General features: G+C 37.2%; 1 protein-coding gene across 4 annotated transcripts in view; it reads right to left on the reverse strand.

Annotated features, from left to right (window-relative positions):
- The window catches only part of SH3PXD2A (SH3 and PX domains 2A), a 155535-nt gene that overhangs the window by 26167 nt on the left and 109423 nt on the right, over positions 1-19945 (reverse strand). For 2 of the 4 annotated variants that reach the window (XM_072424314.1, XM_072424312.1), the window contains exons 7-8: positions 16234-16278; positions 11088-11219 (exon numbers count right to left, since the gene is read on the reverse strand). In XM_072424314.1, the coding sequence (XP_072280415.1) occupies positions 11088-11219; positions 16234-16278 (177 nt within the window). The remainder of the gene's footprint in view (positions 1-11087; positions 11220-16233; positions 16279-19945) is intronic. The other 2 variants (XM_072424313.1, XM_072424315.1) reach the window with 1 other exon arrangement.

Raw genomic sequence — 19945 nt, forward strand, 5'->3', positions numbered from 1 at the left:
AATTTCAAACAATTGTATTAATCAGTTGTATTTTTAGGATATTTATTCTCCTTGCTATGCCTCCATAGCCTATGAAATGTAAGTACTGCTTAAGCATTTCCTGCCATTCTGAAAAATCTCAGGATGGCTCCAGTGGTTGGTCTGTTGAACTATATGTGGAACTCCTTTAATGCATTAGAATGAGTAGAATCTACAGACTTTTGCCTAAAAGCAAATAAATCTAGTTTGTTTGGCAGATGGACAGCTAAACCTTTGCCTGTGATTTCCGCTGTCCTCCCAAGCTTGCGAACAAGGTACCAACATATTTATTATCCAATATATGAAACCTCCAAGTTATCATTCATTACCTGTGGATTTATAAGCTACATTATGAATTTGTAGTAAACTATATTTTTTATGTATGTTTGCTTAGCTGTCACTGATCTAAAAACATCAATGCTAACAAGGGTTACTGACCCAAAACAGTTCTTTGGATCAGTAGTTTAAACTTTAATTGGAATTTACTAACCAAATGCTGGTTTCAGGTCTGTGACTCAAGCAGGTTTCTAGCATTTTCAGAAGGAAGTCAGCAGTAGCAACAACTCTATTGGCACACCTTACTTTTCTAGGGGAAATTTTCTTTGCTGTGCTAGTAAAGCAACAGTGTCTAAAGCCAATTAAGGTATATAACCGTTGTTAACAACACGTATAAATGGTAGAGTCTACATGACAAAATGTGGCATCTAATCTCCAAAGATCTAATAAGAACTTTACATAGCGAGGGACCAGCATTGTCAGTAAAATATGAAGCCCTGTTAGTAATATGGTAAAGAAAAATTACAATAACTACAATAATTACAATGGGTCAAATTAGTTCAGTTATTTTTTAGTTGGACTTGAATTCCCAAAGTACTATGCTTTAGAAAATTGCATTCACAGTTGGGTGACTTATTCAGTTAAGTGTGTACATTACTAGCTTGAGCTAGGTCATCTGGAAACCAAAAGGGGCCTTTATATAGATGAAATAGAAAATCCTGTTGCTAGTAGCATATAGCCAGAACATTCCAAAATTTTAACAGTCTCAGATCACCAAATTTAAAAAATATGATTTGGGCCAAATTTGTATTTATTTTACTATACAGTTCATCTCATACAGAATGACTACTCAAGAACTACTGAATATTTAGAATTCCATTAAACTTTTCATGCATATTTCTGATGGTTATACTGGGGTGCTAATTGTAGGGGCCCCTGGTCAGTAAGTCTGCCTGCAGAGTTAATATGTTTTCTCTTAACAACTGGTAAACAACAAATCCCATCATATTAGGCAACTATTCCAAACATGTTCTGACAACTATTAGAGAACAAAATCTATTTTTGATTCTCTTTTGTATCCTGAAAAGGCCTGTTAAACAGATGTGAACCCATATTTCCTTAGTAAGCGCAGTTTAGAAAATACCTTCCAGCCATCGGTACTTCCAGATGAACTAGTCACGTGAAGAATGAGCTCTGTATTGCAATAATTTAGCATCTAAAATGACTGGCTTCTTCCTTGTACCAGTGGGAAACAAACCGGCTCCAGAATTATTAGCGGTAGACTTAATGTATCCACCAGTCAGTGGGGGACATCTGTTTTCAGAATTAGTCCAACTTTATCGAGATCAGTGAAAAAAAAAAAAACTTAATAAAAAAGCTGCTTGTTGATCATTGTGCAACTGTGAAAGTAAGAGTATTACTGTTTCAAATAAATGCAATTCCTAATGAAGTTATCAGATTAAAGAAAAAAAACTTTAGGCAGATCTCTAAACTGGTGTTGTACATCTGTAGATTCTCCTCCTCTGACCCTCCGTTTATGATTAGTTGACGATCTCTACCATTTTTCCTCTCCAATTACAACTGTACTTGCATCCGCAGATCCAGACTTTTTATGTCAGGGTGTAAAGCAGGTATTCTGTCTGAAAGATCTGAATTTAAAAAGTAGGGAAGTAATAACAATACCTGTGTGGATTTAACATATTGTCATGGTACTTTAAAGAGCTTTTAAAGCCAATGTTTGTTTTGGATAGAAAGTCAAAAGATTAGAATTTCAGTTGGGTTTTACTGCTTTTTTGGCTTTATTAGGGAGATTTCCCTTCATGTAGGGCCTGATTTATAAAAGCTCCCCAAGGCTGGAGAAAATAGACTATCATGTGAGATCCTGGGGGATCCAGCAAACCTGGAATGGGTCAGGTCCAAGATTAGCAAATGATTTTGATATCCATTTCAGGTTTGCTACATTACACGGGTTCTTCCATAATGGTCCATCTTCACCAGTCTTGGAGAGCTGTATTAAATCAGACCCTTACTGTGACAACAGTTTCACCAGAGAGGCAGACATGGAAAAAAGCCACACAGAGTCATTTAAAAAAAAAACAACAAAAAAAAAAAAAAAACAATCAGCTTTTCTTACCATCTGTGTCCTTGTTGTAGGCCCTCACTTTTTGAAGCAGTGTTCTCCTCAGAAATTTTTTAAAGTTGGGTGGGAATAAGCTATAGTAGGGTGGTAGTCCCTGTATTTGTGACCCAACTTTTCAGTAACCACCTAAAAACAGCTGGGTGGTGCACCCAGCTAAAGGGGGCTGGGGAGAACTCGGTGCATATTCTTTACTTACACACGAATGGAATAGAAATCTCACTTCCGCCAAATTCAGACTAGCAGTTCAGTAGTACCGCTGTGGTTAGCTGCATTTATCTGCCCCCTTAAAAAGCTAATTTTGTAATGAATGGATTGTTTTTCTCTCTTTTTTATCCAGATGTTTGCTAGTTGTAGTGTTGACGCTCACTTATTCAGATACATGCAGCATCCACTCTAACTGCTTACAAAAATAATGTCATTATATATATTATTTGGATATAAAAAATGCACTTTGTCTGCAAAAACCTAGTATTTACCGCTTAATACTACTTCTATGCACCTATCAGTGGGCCAGTGTGCACCTGGGAGCAGAAAATGCAGCGGTTTTTAACAACTAGTCTGAATTCAGCCTAAAGGATAGTGGTAAAAATATGGCAGATTCTCATACTTCCACATGCTATCCAAAGCTAAATAAACTGTTTTGGACTGGACATTTAGGCACTTCAGGCCTATGCCAAACTTTTCACAATAAAAGAAAAAAAAAAGTATCACTACTATTGTGGAACTTCGAATATCAATGTTTTCACATATGGTTTTTCTTGTGAAAAAATGGGTGGGTCCACTGAACAAAACAACAAAACCAAATTTAACATATTACATAAAAGAGTAAAAAGTCATCAAGACTAACAAAGTTTAAACTTGTTTAAACAACACAAAAACATTTACTAATAAATCAAGCAGCCAATGAATTAGTGTGAAATTCAAGCTCAGTGTTCAATTCAATGGCTTACTTAGAAGAAAAACCAGGATCAGGATGAAAGCGCTGAACTCTTCATCTCTAAAACAACTAAGCAATGGCAGCTTTCATGTTGCTTGCCTCAGGAAAATACTTTAATCCCAGGTTTGCCTTAACAAACAACATACCAAATATGTCAGGAAGGTGGAGCTACTCCTAAAAACCAAGAACAAAGCACTTTATACATCCTGATGTAAACTTCTGAAAAACAAAAAGCTTTCTGATGCAGCCATTTTAATGCTCAAATTATTAGTGGGCACCAACAAATTTGGGTATCAAAAGTATTCCTAAATCTCACTGAAATGCCAGACACTCTTTTTTAGGGCCAATAAATCAGTAAATGTTATTCTTTTTCTTTAAGACTAGACAGAATAGTTTAAATAAAAACTAATCTATATTTCAACTGAGCTCTACTCTGATCTGGCCTGAACTGTGATGTATTCTCATGGCCTGATATGAACCTTTTCCTGTCAAACTGTCTGAAACAATCTGAGTTTGAAGCAGCTTCAAGGTCACAAGATGTCAGAATTTATCCTCCTAGTTGCAATTTATCATTTATTTATCAAAGTGAAGATCTCTAAAGGGCAAAAGCTCAGACACTGTCTAAATGAATAAAGTATGTGTATCCTCCATGATGGGGTACCCCTCAGATAAATTGTCTGGTACATTTCGTACAGCCAAGTGAAAAAGTCCACACTTGGCTCTAGATATGAAAAAAAAAGAGAAAGACATGAATACAGTAGTTATTACAAATATTCTAAAAGCCACACAATGATTTCCATGTCTTTCCTCTATTTACTTACATTACACTCAATACTTGTAACCGTGCACGCAAAATATATATAATTTACATTTATTGACTTTGCAGGAATTTACAATGTAATGTACCTGTACCAACAATACAAATCTGTTAAGTACTAGAACTGGACTAGGGCCTTTCACTATTTGTTACCAACTAGGACTAGACTGGAATTCAGCTGTACACAGATAAAGGTCACAAAAGCAATATCTTGGTTATATTTAGCTATAATTAACTTTTTTGAAACAATGACACTTGTTATAGATGAATTAGGTAATTGGTTGGTTTGCATATTAATGTTATGTAAAAGGCCTATTGTAAATTAGTATCTTCAGGTGGCCAATGTACATCTTTGCAAGATTTGATATAATGGGCAATAAAGAGCCCTTTATGAAGGAGAAATTCAGATCAAAGTATAAACAAAAGAGGGACACAAGAAGGTTCTATATTTCTCTCCAACATTGTAGAAGAGTCAGTTACTTCTACAAATTATTTATTTCATCTCCAATGAGTGTGTTGCAAAACGTTACTTGGAAAATGTCAGAATAAAAAAGGCAGAGTAGATTGTTCCAGAGTAAACATTATGGTTTTTCATCATAGGCAGAGCCAGCATCTTATAAAAGAAAGACTGTTTTCTTCTTTTTCCCTTTTTTTTATTCTGCAATATTTCCATTTAGACAATATGTTTTACAACATCAACTAGCAAGAGAATTGGTAAATGTCCAAGTATAAGGGGGTTTTCTCCAAAGTCTGTCCTGTATTTAACGGTTTTGTGCCCATTGCCAGCGTGCCGTTATAGTTGGGCGTTATAAATCTGTTTAGTGCCGTCATAACTGGAAGCATGCTGTACATCTGTATAGAGTGTGGCCAGCATGGGCCAACTTTCCTGTGTGCCAAAAATATAAAGGAAAAAACTGCTGATTAGCAAAATACAAGCTAATGATGATGGCATTCGCCTGCAGACATTGATTGAGGTCACTTAGTTATCAAAGCTGTCAAATTAAGGTGAAAGTTTGATATATAAAAAAAAAAAAGTTGCCATACACTTACTTCTAGCCCCATTCTACACCTGATAATAAACACAGTTTGCAGAAAATACTGAAATTTATAATACGCGAGATTTAGGCATCTCATCTTCCCGCTTCCCTTTGTCCTCCCATCTAATTATCTTTTTTTTTTTTTTTTTTTTTTTAAACCTAAGCTAAAGTGTCTATTTACTTGCATGAATGTGTCATCATATGACATTCCAAGTTTCAAATCCATTATCTTCTAAGAGGAAACAGGATCTTACTTAGTCATCTACATTGTGGCCTAGGTACAGTGAAGGCCCCAGTACAGGCACTGCACACTGTTCGACTGAGAAAAGTTTAATGGGCATCTTCCTTCAGTGTCTACAGGTAGTCCCTGGGTTACATACGAGATAGGGACTGTAGGTTTGTTTATAAGTTGAATTTGTATGTAAATCAGAACAGGTATATTATTTTAAAAAATGCAATTAGGACAGATGTTTGTCTCAAAATATTATTAGGCAGTGTGGTGTCAGTTACTGTATAATATATATATATAATATCCTCACTGTGAGTCAATCACAAAAAGCAAAAAAAACAAGCACAGAAAAACTTTATGGAGCCTAGACATTCAATAACTTCTGGAGCAAGCTGTGCTTTGATATGCAAAAAGAAACAACTGCAGAGTTTGTCTTGGTCATTATAGAATTAGAAGATGTTGCAGATTTCTTCGGCAAGTCATGCAAACCGCCCCTCCCCCCCATCCAGCCTCCTTCCTGCCCCAAACGAGCAGGGAAGCCCTGTTCATATCTAGGAGTCGTCCGTATGTCGGATGTCCTTAATTCGGGGACTACCTGTACTGTATTATGTAATCAAAAGTAGCATAAATATTCAAGTAAAGAAACAATATAAAAGCAATAGGTGGTTTGGTAATGCCATTGTTTGCCCCGTTGCTTTAGGTTATACGCAAATTTTAAGAACAGAACCACATTAATGGAATATCTTTTAGTGTAAAGATTTATACTTTTTGGCAGTCAATTTACACAGGGTCATTTTAGCCACTGAACCCATTCATGACATAAGTGCAATACATGGCAAACGGTTATGCGTGTCTTTCTAAACCTGGCGGACAATTCAAACTCCCTAGAGCAAGGTCGGCAGAACCAGCAGATAATAATGAGCCGAACAGCTGCTTTGGCTTATGATAACTCTTCACAAGAGATGGATGGGGCTCATTGTCAACAATAATGAACATTCAAGGCAATCCAACATGCTCTCTATCAAGAAACACAAAGAAAAAAAAAGCGGGACATGTTCCTAATTTATGCTCTCCTGTTTGTGTTAACCAGAAAGTATGCAACAGAGCACATGACTATTGCAAAATTCTGGAGAGCAGACAGTTTTCAACAATACTAAGTCTACAAAATTTTTTTTTCTAGAGTCTGAGAGAGAACAAAAAAATACCTGCCCAAACACATGAAAAGTATTACTTGTAAACTAGAGCAGACAAAAAAACATGAATTCTACACCACAAAAGCAAACAGCAGAGAGGTCTACAGGTCTGTTTATTACATTAAATAATGTTAGAAGTGTGTCTTTTTTTAGCTAAAACGCACAGCATGTAGTACAGTGCAATGAACTCTTCTCAACAAGGGAATGCAAATAAATTAAACAAGGCAGTCCCTTTTCATAAAAGATTACACATTCTTGGTGCATATTCAATAGACATAGAAGTATGAACACCAGGCGAACTACTATACGTCAGACTGAGGACTGTATAGGTAAATAACTTTTTGCCCCAAAGGCTAAAGTCATTTAACAGTCTATAGATAAGGACAAGCTTGTCATGTGGAATCATACAAGTCACATTTTATTTAGAATCTGGTGAATGTTGCAGAGTCAATAACCTTGTGGCTAAAAGTAGGGCATAAACATGAGGATGAGACCTTCCAACAAAGTAATCTCACACTATAAATCTGGAGAAGTTTCACAGCTGACACACAATGTAGTTTTTGGGTTCACTAGACAAGGGAAATACAAGCAGATAAATAATATAATTTGATGGCTACTCTTGTTTAAACTTACACATTCTATACTTGGACGAACATACCATATATAGAAATAATGTTCTTATTCTTTTTACTTTTAAGGATACAGCTATTAGCACCATACCCCTACACTAATAAAGTAAGGCTTTACATTTCTTTCTGTTCTTTGCTTTTGGAGAGTTCCCCCCACTTCCTGTCTAGTAAAATGTTGTCAGAAGGACAGAAAATGAGGGGAGATGTCTCTAAGCAAGTCCTAGCTAGCTAAACAAACCTAACACAGATTCTAAAGCTTTCATATTTTATAGGACTTGTTTACAACCGAGCCCCTATGGCTCACATTTATGCTGCAAACTCCACATGTATAATTTAGACAAATCTGTAAACCAATGTGTCATTCCTGTATTTGCTCAGGAATCTGCAAGGTTTGGTCTGTTCGGTCTCGAGTTGATGTTAGTTTTCTCCTACTACAGATAAATTGTGAGGGATCACCGATATTGAGAGCACCCAGCATGGATCAATAGACCTTACAGGTTAATGCACCAGGTTGCAGGCCTTGGACACAATAGCGGAGGTTGCCCTTGAGCCAGATGAAGGTCTGGCCAATGGTCAGGGTAGACCTTTAGAAGGCAAAGTCAGGGGAAAAAAAGGGTCCAATAAAATTAAAAGCAGAAAGGTGGAACACAGAACAAGGGGAGCACATGGGTAACCGGAGTACAAAGAGTGGAACAGACAAGGTTACTGGTTAATACTTCTGTCCTTTAATTTCCATGTTGTGCACCATTGGTGAGATTTTTCCTTTACTTCCATTTACAAAAAAAAAATAGTGGGAGAATATTTGACCTTAGACAACTGTCATCCTAACATTCAAAGATTTTCCCTCATCATCAAAAAAAATGTTTAAAGCTTATTGTTACTTTACACAAAAAAAAAAAAGTATTACCAGGACAGATAGAGAGGATGAATCTTCCCTGAAGTGACAAACTGCAATTAGAAACTGACAGAGGTTCCAAGTCTACCCTACTATCCATGCTATAAAAATGTTGGATTCACATATACTGCACTCAGCTCTTCAAACATTAACACATCTCACCATCACAAACAGCTTAGTAAGCCAAAAAAAAAAGAAAACCTGAGGGCAAATAAAAAATATGATACATGAAAATGATCTTATTAAAAAAAATAAAAATTATGTGCTATACCTGTTGATATTATGTGCTATATCTGTTCAAGTGTGGAGGCAGCAAAAAGAGGAACAGAGAGAGGAGCATTATAGGCAAATAGGCAAGTATTTTTAAATGATATTATGTTCATACATACTGAGCACCATAGTTATTCCATACTTGGAACTTTTGCCCCGCACCATCTGGGTATCACTGTCCACCCCCTCCCATTCACTTTTGTTCTACCCCATCACCCCGCAGGGCACGTTTGTCTCTTTCCACCCCTGACCCTGCTGTTCACTACTGTTCCTTCACACCCCTCCAGGTACTATTGCTTCTCCCTTTATTCCTCACACTGACCACCATCACTGGCATTTTTTTTTCTTCTCACTCAAAAACATCTTTTTCTTCACATGGACCACTGATTTCACAACATCCCTCCCCTCCCCACTGATCACAGGCCTTTCTTTTTGTTCTTTTTTGTTATCCTTTAGGTTTATGTAAGCAAGATTCAAAACACAGAAATAGGAGTATTTTGTAGGTAGAAGGACTGCAATATGTAGTCTCGGACTCTATTTATCTATGCTTCAAGGCATGACTAATATTCAGGCCATTTTAGCCATGCCCATTTTCGGCATTGTACCTCCTTTTCAACTTCCGATGTTGGGAGTTATGAAATACCTGTTGGTGCTGCCAGAAATCTTGTAAGCTGATACCTTCCTCTGCCTGCGCTGCACTCTTATCAGTTAGCTTTGTTGCTATTGTAGCTATTTCTGTGGACTAAATACCACTTACTATCCATGTTATGGAGACAGAAAAAAACAAGGGGGGATTCTGTAGAGCTAACATACTTACTAAGAGTTGTTACTCAAGCACAGAAAGTGTGTTACTGGAAAGATCACCAGATGAGAATAAAGATAATAATGGAGTGGGGGGAAAAAACTATACAGTCATCACATCTAATAACTGAAAATCTGCAATATGCTTCATTCTGTTCTGGATTTAGAAATACGTTTAATACATCAAGTACTAGGGCTGAATTGGTCTATACCAACTGTTCTTTCACTCAATGGCCAAGATGTCACATAATTCCCCTTGAGCAAAGCATGTCATAACCTACTTGGGTGCTGGCCATGGGAACGCTGATACTCACCTAAAACTTCTGGAAATACTCAAAAACACAGTTTTAAACCAAACAACAATAAGCAACTTACAAGAAAAGTTCCCTGAAGTTGAATATAACATATAATTAGGTGTCCATATTACACACATGAATGTTCAGTTACTAAAAAAGGCCACTGCAACCAACCAAATGAGGTAAAACACAAATCAAACATACTGACTGAAAGGAAAAGCTAAAAGCACTTCTCTTCTTTAAGATATAATGAAAGACCTAAATGTATAAAAAGTATGATATGCATGATTGTGTCATCAGGCAAGAAGTGTCAGAAGATTGGGATGTTGTATCAAGTAGGCTGCTTATACAACCAAGTATTAACATCATTGTTCCATTTCAAGTCAAATTGTAAATGTACAACAGTTGTTTGAAAACAAGACTGCAAGAAACAAACATTACACATTGCAATCTTCATAATGATAATGGCAATAGTATTTATTACATGCTTTTGGCACATAGAACAATTCACCAATCCTTTCTTCCAACGTTTTTTTACTCTAAACCAGCTAGCTCAAACGTTTGCTGACACTCTGAATTCAGATCTCCACCCACTGCTTCCATCCTAACCACAGGAAAGAAAAACTGAACACTGAAACAATCTCCCAGACAGACTGCCACATTAGCAGGAGTTCTGGATAAACGCCTGCAATATGCAGTGAGACAGAGTAGCATGTCCTAACAAAGAACCTACAAAATGTACAGTGCATGGTACAGTAAGCATGCTAGACTAAAAAAAAGACAAATAGTCTCAATGTAAACATACATACTATTAATGAAAGATACTGCCGGAACCGCTGCTGTGTTTGCTAATGTAACCATGGTTGGAAATACACAATAAAAGCCAATCACAGAGTATGTTACTCATATTGTTTACCTCCAGTCAAATGGTAATGGAAAAAAAAACATACATTAGTTTTGCTTTGTAAGGACTATATTAGCTTAGCAGCTCTGAAACAATCTTGGTTACTGTAGGTAACAGCCTATATTTCTAATGTGGCTTGATATATATGAGGTACTCTGGCTGTGAAAACAAGTTACAATGGAGCAATGTGGACTTACTGAAGTGACCAGTACTGGGATCGTATATAGTATATCTTCTTAAGTATGTTGTGAAGAACTACTTATGACAGTACGGACCAGCACAATGAAACCTGTAGTTCCTATGGAGGCCTGCAACAAGTAAGTCCATATGCTATAATTTCTTATTAACCTGTGAGAGGAAAAAACTTTGTCCTGGAAGACAATATCCTACTGTTTCTCCATTTGAGGAAAAGTTGATACATATTTATTTATCCCTAAATAAGCTATAGGAGACATTCTTACAGAGCAAGGCAATCTTTTTGGCTCACAGCCCAAATTAACTGGAAAAAATGTTTTACCTCCTGAGCTAAGTTCAGTACCAGATGCAGCTAATGTATATCTTTGTGGATGGGAGGGGAGAATGGAAACAAAATGTTCCTAAGAATTTAAAGATACTTTAAAAATCAATAAATGAAAGAACTCTTACCACTTTCATTCTTCTCTATCACGTCCACCAGCTCTCCGGCCTTTAGGCTTATTTCAGAATTTTCTTGCTTCTCATAGTTGGACACCACTACGTATTGTTCCAGGATCATGGGTTCTGAATTTCCGTCAGCACCTGGGGAAGGGAAAAAGCAAGCCGTAAGCCATCTTCCAGTCATCGGCCCGCGAGAACGACCTACGTCCATACGATTCATGACAGGCCGATTTGTCTGCAGATCTTAGCCAATCACAATGCAATCTTGGCTCGAAGCACAGGTCCAAAGGGCTTGCCATATAGAGGTATCCCTTTCTGGCCCTCGAAAAATCATCAGTGAGGAACATTTGCTGTAAGAAGTAGCAGGAAAAAAAAGAAAGTAGGAGAAAGCCGGGTGTGGATTAGTCATACGGCCGCATGTTGGAGCTGGTTCTTTAACAGTTTTTAAATCTTTATGACAGGCGGAGATTAAAGATGAAAAAAGAACCAAAGGAAGAGTAAAGTTGCGACTAGGACCCCATGTAAACTAATAAGGAAAGTAAACAGCTCTGCAGAGTGAGGAAAAACGCTTTCTCTTAGGACTCCAGCTGGAAGTCAAGAGGGGACTGTAGACGCCAATCATATTCATTTGCACTGGAGTTCTTAAACAAAAACACATGAGTAAAGTTGAGTAAGGAGGGAGGGAAGGAGGGAACAGGCAGGAGGAAGGGGGAAGGATAGAGAGAAAGAAGGAGGAGGAGGAGAAGAAGGACTGCATACTGTTTACTTCAACCAGCAGACGTAAGTCACAGCGCCAGATTCTTTCTAAGAGGATTTTCCATATATATATATATATAAGTCGTCCTTTACATTTCAGTCACATAAAAAAAAAAAAAGTTTCAAAAAGGATTACTCACTGCTTTTGTTCTTATTTGGACAAATAAAAGGGTGTATGACATTAAAACAATTTATGATACTGAATAAATGAAATAGAAATATAAACAAAAAGCTTTCAGGGCTCTGCGTTCTGTGAATGCTTACAGAGCACGGCTTTTATCTTATTTTTAAAAGCTATCTATTAAAATGTAGACACATTTGTTGTTTTAGTGTGGTGAACAAAGCATGTGTAAAGTTGAGCTCTACACAAATATTACAAAAATACCAATAAAGGCATTTATACAGTCATTATAATATCTTAAATGTCCACCAGATATTATTTAAAAAATAAAATAGGTCAATTTATTAAAAGAATTCAGTAATCCTCTACACAGCAGAACTAAGACTGAGAGCTGAAGGATCAGTGCTGTCTATAATAAAGGCTCTGCTGCAGTGCACAGAAAACATGCTGACTGGTGGAGAGAGCAGAGTTGATAACTCTTGCCAAGTATGGAGCAAAGTCACCTTCTGCTTGTCCCAATTGCCAGACTCTTCTGCTAGGCAAACATCCAACACATTTTAAGTAATAAAGCTTGCCTCCACCTCCTGAACATTCCTATTGGCTAATGAGGAAGCACTTTTTTGTCACTTTAAGAAAACTGAAGACTGCTAACCACTATGAAGTGCAAGTACCCAAAAGTCCACAATCTGAGTGCTGAAGTTTGGCAACACCCCCAACCCTATCCTGAACAATTTTATTGGCCAGCGAGGCAGCAGGGTATAATGAAAGGCCAATCATATGGTGAGAGGATGAGTTAGCTTTGAAACTACATGAAAACAGAGGAACTTTGCAGGTCAGAAAAGGATGATATTCATTTAAATGCTGAAAGCTGCAGCAAATAATTCCCTTTAAAGAATATCTCATGTCCGACTTCAAAGTCTGCTTCTCTATCTTCATACTGCCCCTGGACTCCTCATGGCTTTTAACAAAACATTAAAGGAAAGTGTCCAAAGTGCATGTTGCTTTAGCATGAAGTGATTGGTGATCCTGCAAACCTGGGATGGATTTCATAAAACTATTCTATGTGGCAAGTTCCAGGGTTGCTGGATCACCCAGGTTCACCAAATCAGGCAAAATAAAAGAAGAGTTCTCTTTCTCTAGCATCACATTGAGGACCAGCCACACACAGCATCTGTAATTCATGCAAGTGTAAACAGCAGATGGAGGCATAGGGACACCGTAAAATGTCGCTTCATTCAAGTGGTTGTGGTTTCTCTGTTATTTAGCATAGTTGTTTAATTTTAGATACAAATATTGCTTAATAAAGTTATTATGCAAATTCTCTCAGTTTATTGGTGTTTCACTTCCATGGAAAATGTTTATAAACATATAGCAAATACTTTAAAACAGATTGATTTCCTTGTGGTCACAAGATCACATCAGACACAGTCCTGTCATATGTATTGCATGCACGCAAACAAAGAAGGACAAAATGCATCTGCCCTAGTTTATTTTATGAAAACATTTTGTTACTTTTTCTAATTTACCCATAAACTTTTTTTGTTTCATAAGCAAGCTATAACGGCCTTTGGGTATAGAGAATGAGCTTTCTCACGATAGACATCTGTGGTAGCTGCAATATTTCCAAATTTTCTTTGGAACAAAACTCATTTAACCTTACTTCCCATGTATTGTGCATGATAATCTGTATACCACCAGGCCTCAAATTTCTAGTTGGTGTATGACGATGTTCTTTTGCTTTAGCTCTGTGCCATTTCTAATTTTTTTTTATATATTTCTTTTTTATACAGTGAAATGGCTGCAATATCTTAAAATGAACCTCCAGCCAAATATTGTAATCTCCACCAACCTAGGATGGGCCATTATGGACAGATTCAATAAAAAAGAACATAAAAGGGTAAAGGATTATACAAGATTTAAACTTTTAGGCTAAAAATTGTGTATGCTAGTGAAATAGAAAATAATATGGGTGGGTCACATGTGGAGAATAATATAGGTAGTCCCAAAAAGACTTTAAAGCATACCAAAAATCTAACATCAGACTTAATATTAGAGATCTATTCTTGCATAATTGCACTGAAATGTCAGTTCTCCTGGCTGTGTCTGCTTGTATCCAAGAAAAATCAAACTTCAATGAAAGGCTGAGTATACGGGGACAGGAGCAGCTTGCAATGATTCAGAGCAGTGGTCCCCAACCTGTGGTCCGAGATAGAAAATTTTGGTGGTCTGCGGCTCTGGCTGGTGCACCCCCCAGTGGGGTCGGGAGAAGAACCCCATTTGGGGGGGGGGGGGGGGGCGCACCGGCAAAGAGCCGCAGACCATATCTCCCATATGCATTGCAGGATCACGGTGGTGGGCGGGATGTCTCTGGACACAAGCCACCCATTCTTCCATCACAGGCTCATACATAGTGGGCGGGTTCTGGCATTATGACATCACTCTGGGGGAAGTTTCTTCCCCTTTGAGTGACAGACGGCTCCCTGCGCATGTGCAGTCTGGCGTCTGTAAATTAAGTGGTCGGTGACGTCCAAGAGGTTGGGGACCTCTGATTTAGAGTAGAATTAATAAAAAGTACAAAACAGCCACAGAGCAGGACTGATATAACTTAGTTTTAAAGACCCCCTTAAACCCAAGTTATATCTTACAGTTTAGGTCAGCTTTAGGTAGCCATCCCTGGTATATTTTGTAGCACCTTTTTGGGACCTGTAAATAACACAAGTGTCATATTTAACAAATTATAGACTACAGAAATTGATAACCATAAATGAACCACAATGTTCTAATTTAACACTAAAGCACTGGTGCGTTTAAGCATGCAAAGATAATATAGAAAAGCATGTTGTTAACAACAATCAAATTAGCAGTGGATACACTCCAAATAAAACATGAAAAGTTAGGAACAAACACACGGCTTATCTGCTAAGTGGCTACGATCTTCCTGGCTCGCAAACACTGCAGTTGGATATTCTGTATCTGAAATCCATATAAGGGCCAGTATATCCTCACTTTTTAGGTCATTAAACCTCGCTAAAAGTTGTTAGATGCCTAACCCATCATATAAAGCTACAGCCAGCCCTCCTATCTAGACTAGTGTAAAAGAGTAACTTAAGGGTGCTCTAGAATATTGCTCAATGCTTTTGTTTTTTGAACTGCTTTGAAATGCTTGTTGAATGTAATATTTGCTCAGATAAGATTCAGCAATAGCTTTTATAGGTTACAAAAGAATCAAATCATTTGAGTTCCAAGTCTTTTAAATGCTTACTGCTGCTAAATGCAATGAGTTATGAAGAAAAAAAAAAAAGATACAGTAAGCTGTGTGGAATTTTTGACTTATGCATGATTTGCAGATTATCCAAAACGGCATCCAGTAAACTGTGGAAATAACTGAATCAGGGGAATCTATGCGATGTTATGGGGAGAGGACCCAATCTATAAATACTGTTGCTCATCCGTTTCTACAGATTGGATATTTAGGAAGCTTTGGAACCGGAATTCCATGAGAAATTATAGTAAGTGCGCCTATATAGCATATACAGGTAGTCCCCGGGTTACATAAGAGATAGAGACTGTAGGTTTGTTCTTAAGTTGAATTTGTATTTAAGTCAGAACAGGTACATTATTTTAATAATGCAATTAGGACAGATGTTTGTCTCAGCATATTATTAGGCAGCGTGGTGTCAGTTACTGTATAAATTCCCCACTGTGAGATCAAAAAACAAAAAAAAAAAAATCTTCATGGAGCCTAGACATTCATTAACTTTTGGAGCAAGCTGTGCTTTGATATGCAAAAAGAAACAACTGCAGAGTTTGTCTTGGTCATTAAAGAGCTACAAGATGCTATTGATCTGACTAGCTCTTAAGATCACTCACAAACTCAGCTAATATTAGTAAAAGTTTTCTTCTGCAAGTCATGCAAACCGCTCCTCTCCCCCCTCAAAGCCTCCATCCTGCACACAAGGGAGCAGGGAAGCCCATAACCCGGGGACTACCTGTATAGATAATTTGGAAATTCTGGGGTGCTAGTGTAGTCACATGACTCTCTGTTTTGCTTTGAGTCCTCAGTACTTGACCTAAAACATAGAAAAAGGAACATGTAAACCATGACCTGATCCTTTACTAGGAAGAGGAATCATGTTGATTTATTTACCTAGAAGTACCCTCATGCTGGTTGTCTCCATAACATTAAAATGTCAATAAAGGACAACACAAAACTGATCACAGTATGGCTCCACAAAAGAGACTAGAAAAGCAGGGAATCACTGCACACAAAAAATGTACCTTTGGCTTCAGCCTTTGAAATCTCACACAAGCTGGACATCCAGACTTCAGTGTTTCCAAAAGAGCAGCATTAAATAGATTATGAAAGAAGAATAATAGTTACACAGAAGAAGACAAAGAAATGAATCACATGTAAGATGAGCATAAACAACTCAAAGTTTACAAATAAATATAGTTAGACATTCATCTAAAATGTAATTGGTTGTGATCATGCAACACAGACACCAAAAATAAAGTATCTGAGAAGATGAAGTTGATCCAGCCCATTGGTGACCGCCAGAACTTTCTTTATAGTTTTGATTGGGTATTATTTGGATAAGAAAAAAAAACTTAATTGTGTTACACTAAAACCGATAGGAAAAATACAACCATTTGTAATCAGACAGCAACATTGTTAGTAAAGTCTGTAAAGAAATAATATGATTACAAGGAGTAACATTTACAAGATTTTCAGTTCTGTGTGTTAACGAGTGATCTCAAAACACTTAAAATAAGGAGGTTACCTTAGATGTATTAACACAGTGCATAGTATGAGTATTGAGCCATACTCAGCTTTAAAGTGTTTGCCTGCAATGAAGGGCTTTGAAGCCAGGGCTAGCTGAATTTCCAGTAATGGGTTTGCTCAGTAATGCAGCCATGAGTACCCTAGCTAGGGTAAAGCACACACAACAAACCCAAATGCTTAAGACTTGTTCAGAATGCAGTTTAGTAGCATCTGTCTGCCTAAAAACCACCAATGTACTACCAAGCCTTTTATTTACAATGGAAATTACAGTGGCTCAAGAAACTTTTTTTTTATATTTGCATTTTTGAGGCATTGCATTTTTCGCCAGCTTTTCACCTCATGGAACATTGTACTGTTTTCATAGACTTGAATGGGAACATTTTGCAAGAACCTGCTAAGAGTTTTTTTTTTTTAAATAGTTTGAAAAGCATTCTGCAAGCATTTGTGAGGCGCTACAAACATATTCTGCTTCCTATAGCCGCTTTTACCTGTGCAAGGCTATACAACTGCGAGGCTGAAGAAACGTTCCTAGAGAGTGTTTCAGGTGTTTTGTTAATGCCTGGAAACTAATATGAACACCATCAGATGCTAAGCAGTTGAACCCGGGCTCCAGGTAACCATTTGTGTTAACAAGCCCACTAGCAAGCAGAGCCTTCTACATTTTGTACATGTGTATCTTACACTGGCAAAGCACGTCCCTAGCCACATAGAATTATGACAGACCATTTCAGAATATGAATTTTATATACTGTTTTGGAACAGAGATTCATGCTTCTAAAAACATGGAAATGCTGGACTTAAAGTAGAAATTTGTAATTGATCACCAGCAAATGTCTTTGGTGAGCCCAAACCAAGGTGAAAGGCAAAAAAAGGCAAACAAACAAGTCAGCAAGTGTTCATTCAGCTATACCACATCTGTTTTGCATTTGAATTTCCTTTTAAAAACTTGGACATAAATTGTTTCCAGTGTTAGGAGAAGGGGGGGGGAATTACCACTGACATGTGACATATAGACTTCAGAGAAGCACGCTTCCCCCCTTACAAACAAAAAAAAAAAAGCAAAACAAGAGTCATATTAGTTTTATTCTATGGATTTTCAGCTGGCCAGAGCCTGGACTGGGGGAAGGTGTGAAACCCCAGGCTCCTCTTGCTGGAATTCACAGAGCTATCCAAGTACATTTTAAATTCAGGCTGGTAAATGGGGAAACTCTGACTTCCTGTTTTACTTATTATTCTGCAGTAATTCCCAACCAATAAATATGAAAACCTTCAAGAATAAATGCTCTGTATAGTGCAGAAATCTTATTTTTAAGCCCTATCTCCTCCCCAGTCACAAAGTACCACGAAACATCAGATAATCATTGCCTATGTCTACTACAGTCACCAACCCCAGTTTTAAATGTGCACTTACTGTACAGTAAACACCACACAAGTTTTACAGTTTTATTACATCTCTGCTTTTATAGCTGAAAACCTTTTTCTTTTTTTTTTTTTTTTAACTGAACAATGGACATATATTTTTACTGCTTTTGATATGTCAAATACACTAAAGCTTTGTACACACTTCCAACAATTATCATTGGAAATCAACCATGAACGACGGCCAAAAGTCGTTCACAAAAAAGGTGACCAACAACGCCGTCGAACGAGGACTGTCGTTGGAAATGAACGAATGTCCCGGCGGATCTGATTGGCTGACGATTGTTCGCTATCTATCGTGTGTACAGTCCTTCACTGATCGTGCATGTTTCTGCATTACACTTTCTCCTTTACATGTCACTCCCTACATTGTTCAAACGATCGTATCCAGAGTGTGTACACTATTGGTGGATTATATTTGAACGATCGTATCGTTACAGCATGTACAGAATGGTGCACAACACGACTGTTCAAATATAATCGTGCATAATCGTTGACCAGTCATAATCATTCGTTTTCTAGCGGTAATTATTGGAAGTGTGTTCCTAGCTTTACACACAGGAGTTTAAGAGCTGAGTTTATTTTTAATAGTCTTTTTTAATATTTGTAGGTTATTTATTGGATAAAACAAAGACAATTATGCATGCATTGCAGTGATGCACTACATATGTTTTACTATTAAGTATAATAGTTAAAATAACCCTATCCACTTCTAAAAATGTGTACAGGCGGATGAAAAAAAAGCACTCAGCTAGCAGTGATTCTTCCAGCAAGAAAATAAATACTCTACTTTGGCCAAAGTGTTGCATCCAATATTTGGGTGATCATGATGCAAAGCTGTACCTAGCTAACATGGAACGGAGTTCAAACTTATTAGGTTTAACATACTCTTTGGGAAATGTTAAGTGGTTGCACTGTAGAAGAGCTAGAAAAGTCCTAATAACATGTGCATGTCATTGAGCAATACTCTATTTTTTTCTTTTTTTAACAAAACTTAATAAAGCAAAAATGAATGCTGGACATTTGAAAGACAACAAGATGAACTTACACTGTAAAGAGAGCACTTTAAAAATAATGTCACAGTTTACTCTGCACAATTTATAACAGGTGCTCCTAAAGCTGCTTAGATAATGTACGTGAAGCAACAAAAGATTATTTGTCATTGCAGCTGCTATAGAACAGTACACTAGCGCTGTACGCAGCTGTGCACAACATTTATGGCTTCTATATTGTGCAGTGCGCTCCTCTAGCAGTGGAAATAGTGCTACTGATTATGTAGATCTCAGCATCAATACGGTTTGTTCATTTTTTTTTTTTTTCCACACCTTGCTCTTGAAGTTTTCTTTACTGAGCATGTGACAATCAACTATTTGGGCATGTGTGTGTAAGAAAGCAGAGCAAGATTTAGAGTGTTTAACTAAATGACAGTGAAAATATTAAAAGAAAAAAGTTTGTGTTAGAGTGGATAAGGCCAGAGAAAATGCACAGGTAGTCCCCAGGTTACATATGAGATAGGGACTGTAGGTTTGTTCATAAGTTGAATTTGTATGTAAGCTGGAACTGGTACATTATTTTAATGAATGCAATTAGGACAGATGTTTGTCTGTTGTTAAGATGTTAAGCAGTGAGGTGTCAGTTACTGTATAAAATGCTCACTGTGAGTTAACAAACAAAGCAAAAAAAAAAAAAAAATGAAGCCTAGACTTTCAATAACTTCTGAAACAAGATGTGCTTTGATATGCAAAAATTAACAACTGCAGAGTTTGTCCTGGTCAATAAAGAGTTACA

The sequence above is a fragment of the Pyxicephalus adspersus genome, chromosome 10 (genome assembly GCF_032062135.1).
Source record: "Pyxicephalus adspersus chromosome 10, UCB_Pads_2.0, whole genome shotgun sequence".
Taxonomy (NCBI): Eukaryota; Metazoa; Chordata; class Amphibia; order Anura; family Pyxicephalidae; genus Pyxicephalus; species Pyxicephalus adspersus.